The sequence below is a fragment of the Cyprinodon tularosa genome, unplaced genomic scaffold (assembly GCF_016077235.1).
Source record: "Cyprinodon tularosa strain WSP-4 unplaced genomic scaffold, ASM1607723v1 ctg430, whole genome shotgun sequence".
In the NCBI taxonomy this organism is placed as follows: Eukaryota; Metazoa; Chordata; class Actinopteri; order Cyprinodontiformes; family Cyprinodontidae; genus Cyprinodon; species Cyprinodon tularosa.
Window position 1 is genome coordinate 484,059 of NW_024039153.1, and position 12,556 is coordinate 496,614.

The following is a 12,556-nucleotide window of genomic DNA, read 5'->3' on the forward strand; positions in this document are numbered from 1 at the left end:
AACAACGTTGGAGGACGCCGAAGCAGCCCTGCTCCTCTGACACTCCGTCTAGTTTTCTGAGTAAGATTTTGCATTGAGAATTAAGAAGATGCCCGAGACGAGCGAGCGACAGAGACTAGCAGAAGTCATCAGACAGTGGAATAGCAACAGACTGGATTTGTTTGAAATCAGCCAACCTGATGAGGTGAGACATGTTGGAAGGACAGTCAGTCAGGACCTCTGGCAATAAGCCTTTTGTCCACTTTAAAAACAATAAATTTTGATGGTTATCAATAAATGTAACATTAATACATTTTTTATCAATAGCTCCATATTTTCCTATCATTTTACTGGCATGTTTATTTCTGATTTGTCATCTATGTATCAAGGTAGCATCTCAGGTTTTGTTCTGCGTTCAGTTCCTCCCTACACTTTTGGTCACACATTGGCGTTTCTATAGAACTGGTCCTCTGTTATGGCGCCTGAACGTAGTTGGAAAAATTTTTTTTACAATCAATGTGTTTTACAAACAATGTGTTGGCACAGAATCCTTAACTGAACAGTCCCTTCAATCTAACATTTTACCTTCATTTAGCCATATTAAGAATGGATCTCTATATTTGTCTGCTAGGTCAGTGGTTTGCAAACTGAGGCTTTAAGCAGTTCTTGGCACTGTGGGTCATTAAACACACCAAACTATGAACTTTTTCCCTGTTTTCTTTGTTTTGTTTTTTTTTACATGAAGGAAACTGCCCCTTTGTTAAATTTGGTCTATAACTGCTATTGGTCTCACTGTACTGAAAGGCCACATATAGACAATGCTGTTTCCAGTAGGATCTACCTCTGGACTTTGACTAGGACATTCTGACACATGATTTGATATCTGGTTGTACTTGTAAGGCCAACCTAAACACCAAAATGTTTTCTTCTGGTATTATGCAATATTTAGCTCAACCCATTTCTTCACCAAACTCTGACCTTTTCTAGATGGGTGTCCATTATCCCCCTAGCATGATGCTACCTCTACCATGTTTAACATTAAGGATAGGGATGTTCTAAGTCTTTTAGGATGCTATTCATTACAGTATGGTTAATAAAAATAAAAAACCTCAAGGCCTTCACAAAATAGCTGGATCTTCACTTAGATTAAATGTAATTATATAAAATATGCCATAAGATAATGCCAGATACATTATGTTAGACTAATTAGGTGGATTTTTTGGGACTGATCATACAAGTAGGAGGTGGAACAAAAAATCGACGTTTTGACATTTATTCTTTTAATTTGTAGTTTATATTCATCTTTTTCTGAGCTTCACAGCGTTATATTAAAACTGTCAATTGTGTTCCAACAGAACCTGGTATTCTACGGTGTGATCCGATTCTACCTTGAGGATAACGCAGAGGGAAGAGTGGCTACAAAGTGTGTACGCGTTTGCAGCAGTTCATCAGTTCAAGAGGTCATCGAAACTCTTTCGGAGAAATTCAGGCCTGATATGAAAATGCTGTCAACAAGTTATTCATTATATGAGATCCACGGAGATAAAGGTAGGAACTACCTTCTGGTCACGGACTCTGATAACGGGAACTTCTACCTCGAATTCTACTCTTGCTTTAACCTCTTGGAATATAGGACAATTCTTTGGAAACCTGTTGTTCAGCCATGTTCTATGAGGTACACCTTTCGCTGATGAAGCACCTTCCTTCTTTCCAATGTATACAGGGCCAATATGAGTAATTTTGAACAGGAGGTGCAAAAACCAATGAGCCTTTAGGCCTATTTAAAATACAATATATGAAAATAAATAAATTGATTGAGATTCACTACTTTATTGTCATATACACCTCAGTGCACCAATTAGGGTGCAGTAATCATAAATCAGTTCTCAGGTGAATATATGCGCTATTAATTTAACTTCACAATAAAACATTTTTCAGCTGCTTTACACCAATTTTAAAAGCCGGCATTCACAAAAGGGCTTATCTTTCCAAAATTTTTCTTTTTTTCTGACTGCTTTCAGACAAACGAAACACAAAATATAATCAGTCTCTTCCATATAATGCAGCCTCTGCCAACTAGCAAACCAAGCCGGTGCCACAGAACGTGAGAACGTTACATTACCACAAAATGTGCAGGAAATTGGAAACTGGATGTTGGCTGGAAAGGCTTGTCTAATCCAATCAAGCTAGGTTTGGTTGTGGGTGCTGGGGCTGGGCCTGCCGGTACAATTGCCATCAGAGGCGGGCGGATAGTCTCCTCACTTCGGCTGCTGTCGTGGTTGCGGTACTAGTGTTCTTCTTCACTGGTTGTGGTTTTCCAAAACAATACAAAATGCATTTCTGTGCCATATTTCCTCCTCATTTCTGTCATTAGACTATGTCAATTTACTAATCTGCTGCCGTGAGCGCGGGATACCTCTTTAAACAGCAACTACTTGCTTGCCTGACGTTGCCATGACAACGTAACTTTAATTCAATTAAAATCCAAAAACGCGTAATAGTAAAATACGGTAAGAAAAGTCTAAATCATTTCGCAAAATATTCAAAAGAAGTTTATAAACTTATAAATTGTAATTTTAATGCATTTTTCAAAAATCTCCCTCTCGACACTAGGGGGTGCTAAAGCACCCCCAGCTCCCCCACTTCCCACAGTCATGGTATATCTTTTGGGTTGAAAGGTTTAGCTGTTCAGCATACTATGTTAAAACACAGTAAGCTAACTGGAGAAGGAAAAAGGAGCCTTAATATTTTCCTGGCTATCTGGGGATTCAATTTTAATGCGAATAATCTAAAAATGGTGCAGAATTAATCTAACCAGACTCCGCCAGATGGATTTGCTCCGCATATCCATCTGGAAACCTTCCGTTGAAGTAATTTTGGGAAGGGGCGAAAATACTGGTTAGCTGATTGGCCATTGTTGGTGATAGACGGGCCAAATAAACCAATCAGATCAACGAAGCATATGACGTACTAACAGAGCGAAGACGAAAACACAACCACAAGCCAGGCTAACTCTTGTCGAAACCAGTCGGGAGAAGAGCAAAAACATCTTTTCCTCTGAGAAAAGCCTCCAGAGCAGTGTTTTGCTCTTCTTTCAGTGAAGAAATACTCTGTAATTCCCATAAAACTTGCTCGATAGCCACGCTAACGCTAGTTTCATCGGCTGAAGCCGCCATGTTCTTTAGACTGAACTGTCGCGCTTCTCGTTGCGTCACACCTCAACCTGCCTCAAAGCCAACGCTGATTGGACGTTCGTTTGGTGAATGGCTCTAAATTTTCTTTAACGGAGAGTCTCCAGACTGATCTGTGAGTGAAACCTTGAAAGCTCGCGAGATCAGGATGGTCTCACGAGGCTAGAATTAATCAGGAACTGCATTGAAACAGGTCAAAACATCATCTGGCTGAATCTTCATTGGTGTAAAGAGAGTGTCTGCATAGCATAGCATGGGATAAGGTCAGGTGACATTTGAGTAGCATTACATAAGATTGGTAGTACTTGGGCATGTATGCAGCTAGCAGTCATATTTAGTAGATTATGAGTTCTGATCAAGCTTATTTCTCAGAGTAAATCTAGCCTTTAAAAAAGAAAAACGAACTTTAAGCAGGCATCAAACATGTTTTTTTTGTCCATTTCTGTATTAAAAAATGTTTTTTCCTTTCAATTGTGTATTTCCTGAGTATCTAAAAATTCATAAACAACAAAAATGATTGACTTCAGCTCCCTGTATATAACGTGTTTCTATTAGTATTCACTAACAGAAATTAACATTTCAGCAATATTCTAATTTATTAGATTTATCTTTGCATAGTATCTTTTTGTCTTCTTTTAAAAATACAAGAGTTTCAAGTTTCAAAATAAAGGTCCTTTTAAAAAGTTCACGGTGAGTTCTCTCTATTGACTGTGTGTCTGTATGCCGCTGTTGTTGACCATATTTGAACTTTGACTACGGCGTTCGCAGGACCCATGTTTGCGTTTCATTCGGTGCCCCACTCTTGTACCCCTTTCATGTGGCATTGCCATTGAAAATAATGAATTTCAGAGCGCATCAGTGTGCACGCAGCATCCTGTCTAAAAGGCCCTTCAGCCATAATCATTAAAATTACAAGAAATAAAGACTCGGAATCTTTCACTCTATGTTTAAATAACCAATATGAATGAGGAAAATGTAGAACCTCTTAACAAAAGTATTTTTTTTTTTCAGATGAAAACTTCATTCCCCAGGTGGATGAGGAATCATGTAGTATGAAAAAAGAAAAAAGAAAAAAGAAAAATAAGACCTATAAATGAATGACATGACTAACCAAAGCAGAAGTTCATATTTGACCGTTTAACTGGCTGGTCAACCACTTGATTGACTATAGCGTTAGAGGGCTTAAGGACAAACCTTCATCACACTGATCAATCAGTCATCTTTAAGGTTCAGGTAAACCTTTTTAAACAGTTCCAAGTTTCATTTATCATCCCTAATAGACACAACAAGCGCATTTAACCAAAGGATTTATACCAAACAGCATTAAGTTTTCTCCATCTTTGGTATATTTTATGTATAATTGCAGATGAGGAGAGGTTCATCTACTGGAGATCTAACCAAGTAGCAACAGCTGAATGTTTTTCAGGGAGAAAATAATCTAAGCATGAAACCAATATTGATTTTTAAAAATAAGAAAACATGCTTGTACATGAAAAGAGTAAAAACCCATTGTACTTTTTAAAGGCATACTATGCAACATTTTTCAGTTAATTAATGTGTTCCATAACGTTTTGGATGATTAAATGAGTAATTTCAGGTTGAACAAAGGTTTTCTCGGCCGCCCTGGTGGTCTGTGGGGGAAATACCGCACTTGCAATTGCAGGAGCCCTCGGCCCGCACCCACAGGCTCAGAAGTCTCGTGCATCGCGAGAGTCGGTCTTGCTTTACGGCGAGAGCTTGGCTAACTACAATCTGTTATTTAGACACATGCGTAACAAATAATGTACGAAAACATGCTAAATTTTCAAACTCGAAAATTGGAACAAAATAGTCACTTACCGCAGTAGACATGGTGATTCGTTACGTTCGCCTGTCTGCTAAGCTCAAAACAACCGCGCCTGGCTTGACGGAGAAACCAGGAGAACAGCTGAGCATATTTACGACAGTGCACTTTTACTTTCGCCCTCTGGGGGGAGCCTCGCTGGAAAATCAACACCGGTTGCATAGTATACCTTTAACTTATTTCCTTTTACTGTGAAACATTTTACTTTTGCACTTTTTCTATTCTCACTCTTTTTAATTTACTTGACAAGACAAGGCTTAAAATATCTTGATGTAATATTTTCTTCATTTGTGAACATTTGTATTATGTGGTATTCAGAGATTTTCTGTAGTTTTTATGTTGTTTAACTTTCTTTGTTTTTTATACTGTGTCTTTTTCTGATGACTTTAAATTAACTTCATCCAGGATGTTTTGTAGAAGCCAATACATTCTTTAAAATAAGTGTTTTATATTAAATAAACATTTTATAAATGAATATTTCTTTCTCTATTTCTTTATTAGAGCGTAAGTTGGATCTAGACGAGAAACCTTTGGTTTTACAACTGAGCTGGACGTCAAACAACCGAGAAGGACAATTTGTGCTCAAAAAGGATCATGGCAGTTTGGAGGTAATCCTGTAATCCTTTAGTTTTTTGAGAAAATCGGATTCTAAATAAAGGTTAAAAAAAAGGTTGACCAAATCAAGATTTCTGGAAAAAAAAACACAATATGTTGATACCATATTCATCTAATTTTAATTATAAATAAATAAAAAATATTACCTTTTCTAATGATACAAACATGAGGAAATTATCTGCTTGTTTATATATATATATAAAAAAATCTAATTAATGTTTTCAAGAACATTTTTCCCAGCCACTCTCCCAATAGTAATAGTAGACTGTAGACTGTAATAGTAGATGAAACGTTACCCTGTGAGTTTGACAGAGCAGCTGGTGTAAAAACGGGGTTAAACATTTTCAGAGCTTTATTAAAGGTGCATTTTTTTGACATTTTTTATAATCTTGTATATGACATCAAGATTAGCACTGATACTAATTAATACAACTGGTGATCTGGCTTGGCGACAGTAACCTACCCACTGCAGTTTATATAAACTCGAAACTATGTTTAAATTTCACCTCCATAGCGTTAATCTGTTAGCCTGGTATCGACATTATCACATTTTCGATCAGTCTGCCAAACATTACAAGATTTCAAAACCAGATTGATGTTCAAACTCAAAAGGATAAAGTAGAGCCCCTACTATTTTCTGCCTTCCTGTGATAAGCTTAAGTTTCCTTCTGGTCGATTCGCTCACAAACTGGCCAAACTCTCCCAAAGTGTGCATAAAATAGCTTCCTGTGACATTCAGTTGATTTATATTCACAACACATCCTCTCAAGGCACTTTATAATTCCATCAGATCATACATTCAAATTGAATCAAAGTTTTCTATCTAAAGAAAACAAGTTAATTGCATCAAATCATTGACTCGAAAGCAATCCATCACACCCAGCACCAAGCATGCTTGTAGCGACAGTGGAGAGGAAAATTTTCCTTTTAACAGGAAGAAACATCCAACAGAACCAGGCTCAGTGTGAGCGGCCATCTGCTGCGGCCGACTGGGGTTCAAGGAGACAGAAGCAGAGACACAAAAAGCAGCTGTAAAAGGCGGCCCCGTCCAGGAAACACACAGCCAGGCAGACAAGCTCCGAGCCAGCTCCCATGTCAGAGGATGAAGAGAGCACATCCAGTTAGTCACAGTCAGAGAAACAGGATTACACTGGAAAACAGGCCAAGCTCCAACATCTAGAAACAAAGGTGTTGATGGCAGCAGCACAGCTGATATTTCTCTCCAGGATGGAGTCACAGCCAAACAGGAACAGACCAGATGAAGCTACTATGAGAAAAAGCAGAGAGAGCAGAACGTTAGAGATTGAACTAACAGATTCTGCAGAGTGGGAGAATAGAGATAGAATGAAGCATAATGATGAAAAAGGGGTCCCTATGTCCTCCAGCAGTCTAAGCCTATAGCAGCAGAACTATAGAGATAGCTCAGGATAACCTGAGCCACCCTAACTAGAAGCTTTATCAAAAAGGAAAGTTTTAAGCCTAGCCTTAAAAGTAGACAGGGTGTCTGCCTCACGGACTAAAACTGGTAGTTGGTTCCACAGGAGAGGAGCCTGATAACTAAAAGATCTGCCTCCGATTCTACTTTTAGAAATTCTAGGAACCACTAGTAAACCTGCAGACTGAGAGCGAAGTGCTCTGTTAGGAACATAAGGAACAATCAGATCTCTGATATCAGATGGAGCTTGGCCATTTAAGGCTTTTAAATTCTATTCTGGATTTAACAGGAAGCCAATGAAGAGAAGCCAGGATAGGAGAGATATGATCTCTCTTTTTCATTTTCATCAGAACTCTGGCTGCAGCATTTTGGATCAGCTGAAGGCTTTTAACTACAGTTTGTGGACTTCCTGATAGTAAAGAATTACAATAGTCCAGCCTTGAAGTAACAAATGCATGGACTAGTTTCTCAGCATCACCCCTGGACAGGAGATTTCTCATTTTTGCAATATTGCGCAGATGAAGGATGGTAATTCTAGAAACCTCTTTGATATGATTTAAATGACAGGTCCTGATCAAAAATAACACCAAGATTTTTTACTTTATTATCTGAAATCAGTTCAATCCCATCCAAATGAAGTGACTGACTAATCAGCTTCTTTTTCAAAGACTCTGGTCCAAAGACTATAACTTCTGTTTTAGTCATAGGACTTCTTTCAAAACAAACTGCAGAAATACAACATAGGAAAGGAGCTGCATTAGCAATGAAGCGTCCACCATATCCTGGGTCTCTAACAACAGTGTAAAAAATATTTTATACCAAGAGTTTCTTTGCTTACTGTTGAATCATGTTTGAAGAGCTTATTTGCTTCCATTAACATCAACACTTTGCACAAAATGCTAATTTTGATTCTTATTGCTTCAGGAACAGCCTCTGCTTTGAAGAATGCTGAACAATGTAGCTGCACTTAAGCATGGTGTGTTCAATGATCTGAGAAACATGTAACACCAACCAGTCTGTATCCCTCCATCGCTCAAGCTGCATATTCTCCTGTTTGGGTCACAGAGCATCTCTGATTCAAATCAGTAAATAATTGTTTAACCTTTAAAACTATAGTCATTCATATATTTCCACTGCTCATGTGTTTCTTAAAAAAGGAAAGTTGTCATGAGAAGGAAAAAGGAGGTGTTCTTCAAACCTTTAGGAGGACACTATCAAGAAAAGGGAAAAAGAAAGAGAAAAACCAAACCAAAGGAGCTGAAAAGGCATCAAGGGATGAGAATGGGTAAGTAATGACTTTTTAATCTCATACTGAGCTGAACCAGCAAAATAACATTCTCTGTTTTTCATTTAACATCCAGATCAGCTGAAGATCTGCTGAGCAACGCCTGTTTGTTCGGCCTTGAGTCTCTAAGAGATTGCAAAGAAAGGAAAATAAATCAGATCCTAGAAGGTAATAAAAAAAACAGAATTTGCTTTAATATTTGTGCAAGTTTAACAGTTGATTCAGGCAATGTTGCAGTTTTATTACTTTTAGATTTGAGTGCTGCGTTCCACACTGTAGATCATCAGATTCTCTTACACAGATTAAAACATTGTGTTGGCCTAAGAGGAACAGTATTTGAGTGGTTTAAATCTTACTTAGAAAACAGAACTTTTTCAGTTCATCTTGACCACTGCTGTTCTGGGACCAAACCTTTGAGGTACGGTGTCCCCCAAGGCTCAATTTTAGGTCCCATTTTGTTTATTTTGTATTTATATTTTGGTCAGATCTTCCATAAGTTCAGTGTTTCTTTTCATTGTTTTGCAGACGATGTCCAGATTTATAGGCCCCTTAAACTACAGAATGGTAAAACTGAATCTGTTCTGGATCAAATGATCCAGAACGCAGTGGCACGACTTCTTACAGGAACCAGGAAGCGTGACCATATAAGGCCCATACTGGCCTCTTTACATTGGCTGCCCGTCTTTTATCGAATAGATTTTAAGATTCTTTTATTTACTTATAAGGTTTTAAATGGATTATCTCCTCCCTATCTTCGGGACCTTTTAAAATTTCACTCTGTTCCCAGAAGCTTACGATCAAATAATCAGCTATTACTGACAGTCCCTCGGACCCGACTTAAGAGGAAAAGAGATCGGGCTTTTTCTGTTGTTGCTCCAATTCTATGGAACAATTTACCTTTTCATATTAAATCTGCCCACAGCCTGGATCATTTTAAATCGCTTCTTAAAACTCATTTTTATTCTTTGGCATTTACTTGAAGTGTTTTGATAATCTGTTTTTATTAATTAGTACTATTGTTTGTCCTGTACAGCACTTTGGTGCAGTTTTATACCTGTTTTTAAAGTGCTATATAAATAAATTTGACATTGACATTGACATTGACAAGTTTATGACATGAAATAAACTGATTTTATTTTCTAATCATTTAGATCCTTTGGATCAGTCTGGATTACCCATTAGAATTAAGTTTGATGGTGATGGTGAGTTTGAACCACAACCACACTTGATCTCCATTTGAGGCCTTTTCTTGTCTTTATTTGAAGGTGCAGTGTGTGTCTGATGATGACCTTCTCCCTCCCACTGGTGTCTCTTACATTTCAGCTGAGGAGACCTTCCTATGCTCCGTCATAAACGACACCAGCAGCTCCACTGTACATTTCAAGCTGCTGCCTGCGTACATCCTGTATGCTGCGAGTCGCTTTGCCCTGCAGCGCCACAACAACAGCGGCTCTCCACCTTCCCCGAACACACACCCTGTAACGGCTATCACAAACAAAATGGCTGCCATGATTGGGAAGGTCATTCAGGCGAGTTCATAATAACTAACATGGCATGTTATAGCTTAGTTTGCAAGCCATGTTGTGTTTGGTTAGTTGATCAATCTTAGTCAGTGCAGTGTGTTAAACATAAATATCATTGCCTATAATTAAAAAATATTTTCAAGTTTTCATTTACTATAACTGAAACTAATCTGCTCTACACCCGACTCTCCAGAGGCAGCAGGCCATCGCTGGAGCTCTTTCCTTCTGGATGGCCAATTCATCTGAGCTGCTGAACTTTCTGAAGCATGACAAAGACCTCAGTCAGTTCACAAAGCAAAGTCAGCTGGATCTGTCCCATCAGGTTCAAAATGCCTACAGGTAAACACAGACAAATACGGACCTCTGACTCATCATCCTTCCTTTATTGAGTGCTTGTTTTCTTCTCTATAGAAACAAAATACCTGCAGACTGGTCAGTTTTAGAAGTGGACTTCATTAGAATTACAATTGCTAAAATCTAGCATATTATGACATCATATTACTAAAAGAAGAGAGTCATTCTACGAGCAATATATACTCAGTTGTTCTTGAAAGTTTACATATCCTTCCATTAAATACACAAAAAATCTGCTGCTAGTAAAAAGCATGGAATTGACAAAAGTAATAACAAATAAAATTATATGTATATATATATAAACGAATAAAAAAGCCTGAGGGAGCTACTAAAATAACATTTTGCTGAGTAACACTTTGAAATCAGGTTTTTTCTGCAAAGTTTAGAAAATATTCACTTAGACTTTTGCACCTGCTTTGGTTTATTGATCATGAACAACGTATTTAAATTTGTCTGAGACAGTATGTTTTTTTTAGATATATTTTTTAAAATAAAAATTCAAAATCAATATTTCACTTTGTTTTTATTGTATATTTTTAAGAAGAGCTATATGTTTAGAAGAGCTATATGTGTATATATTTTTATTTTTTTCATCTTTATTATCTTGTGTAGTTAGATGTGTATATATATATATATATATATATATAGATATATCTATATATATATATATATATATATATATATATATATATATATATATATATATATATATATATATATATATATATATATATATATATATAAAACTGTAACTGGAGCGTGTAACAAAAGTAATTTCCCTCTGGGATTATTAAAGTATTTCTGATTCTCATTCTGACAAAATGATAATTTAGCAAATTTGTATTTAATATAACCTTTCTCAGTTTTGTGTTATTTGAATAACTAGGGGGAAATTATCCTTTTCTTTAAAGGGAGTGTGTAAACTTTCAAGCACACCTGTACATATATAGGAAAGCATTACATATTGCTGCTGAAGCCTGTAAGCATCTTTTAGACAATCCTCCAGCTTCACCAACTCATTAGCAGTTTGTCAATTTATTGATAAGTACATCGCTTTCTCAAAGTATCAAAAGAAGAAAGCTTTTGAAAATATTGCCCCAAGGGGGAAATGGTATTGGACCTAAAGTGGAGCCCAGAGGAACACCCAAAGATGTCATATTAGGATGACTTCAACATGTTTAGAGCCATACTGTCAATCCTCTTGACCGATCTAAAAATAGACCGATGTTGGACTCAGATCTAAGAGGAGAAGACAGTGACACAAAGATTATGAGAGATTTTCTGACTTCACCAGATAAACTCAATGGTTTGTTTTTTTCTCTGCTGTATAGCTTCCTGCTACATTGCCTGCAGAGGGAGTTGATTAAGCACTTGCCAACTTTTCTCATTGATCCGGAGCAACACGGTGCTCTACCGGCTGGTATAGGTATATGGTTTAATGTTCGTTTTTAACAGTTAAACAGATTAAACCATCTTACTATTGTTTCTACTATAAATGTTATGCTATAACTTCCTCTTTTGGTCTCACTGGTCGCAGAGATGGTGTTGGACACCTTGATGAATGCCATGTCTCTTCTACGCCGGTGTCGGGTTAACCCGGCCCTAACTATCCAGCTCTTCTCCCAGCTTTTTCATTTCATCAGTGCTTGGCTTTTTAACCAGTTCATAGCACCAGAAACCATGACTCCAGGACTGCGCTCTCACTACTGGGGGTCTGCACTGCGTCAGAGGCTAACAGCCATTGAGGCCTGGGCAGAGAGGCAGGGCTTAGAGCTGGCTGCCGACTGCCACCTGAGCCACATAATACAGGTATAAAGCTGAATGATGCATGCTCTTCCCTACCATCATTACTTTTATTTGATATAATTATTTCTTTAACCATGGATTATACTGTCTCCTTGGATGCAAGCTGCTAAAATAGTATTGCCTGGTTTGTTACTAGGCGACCACTCTTCTGACAATGAAAAAGTACTCAGTGCTGGATGCTAAGGACATTCAGAGCTCCTGTTTCAAGCTGAACTCCCTGCAGCTGCAGATGTTGATGGCTGGCTACCTCTGTGGAACCAATGAGCCTCAGATTCCCCTTGTGAGTAGTCCTTCACTTCACTGACCCTGGCCACCCACAGTTTGCCTGCAGTTTGTTCTTATCAGAACAAATAGTTCACGCAGCAAAAATGAAATAAGATGATTTGCCAATGGAATAAATATGTTTACCCTTAAAATAAGCTAATTAGATATTAAGCCAGTTGCTCTTTTCTTATTCTGAGTGTAAATAGTCTTATTTTATTGGCAAAGTGTATCCCTTGCCTGCTCAATTCTAGAAAAAAAGCA

The 12,556-nt window shown here is 37.6% G+C and overlaps 1 protein-coding gene across 3 annotated transcripts in view; it reads left to right on the forward strand.

The window, feature by feature from the left end:
• The window catches only part of LOC119792781 (afadin), a 22,165-nt gene continuing 9,609 nt past the window's right edge, over positions 1-12,556 (forward strand). For all 3 annotated transcript variants that reach the window (XM_038299555.1, XM_038299557.1, XM_038299556.1), the window contains exons 1-11: positions 1-184; positions 1,335-1,527; positions 5,515-5,621; positions 8,221-8,348; positions 8,425-8,516; positions 9,500-9,550; positions 9,672-9,877; positions 10,065-10,210; positions 11,557-11,651; positions 11,763-12,034; positions 12,168-12,311. In XM_038299555.1, coding sequence (XP_038155483.1) covers positions 89-184; positions 1,335-1,527; positions 5,515-5,621; positions 8,221-8,348; positions 8,425-8,516; positions 9,500-9,550; positions 9,672-9,877; positions 10,065-10,210; positions 11,557-11,651; positions 11,763-12,034; positions 12,168-12,311 — 1,530 coding nt within the window. In that variant the 5' untranslated portion in view covers positions 1-88. The remainder of the gene's footprint in view (positions 185-1,334; positions 1,528-5,514; positions 5,622-8,220; positions 8,349-8,424; positions 8,517-9,499; positions 9,551-9,671; positions 9,878-10,064; positions 10,211-11,556; positions 11,652-11,762; positions 12,035-12,167; positions 12,312-12,556) is intronic.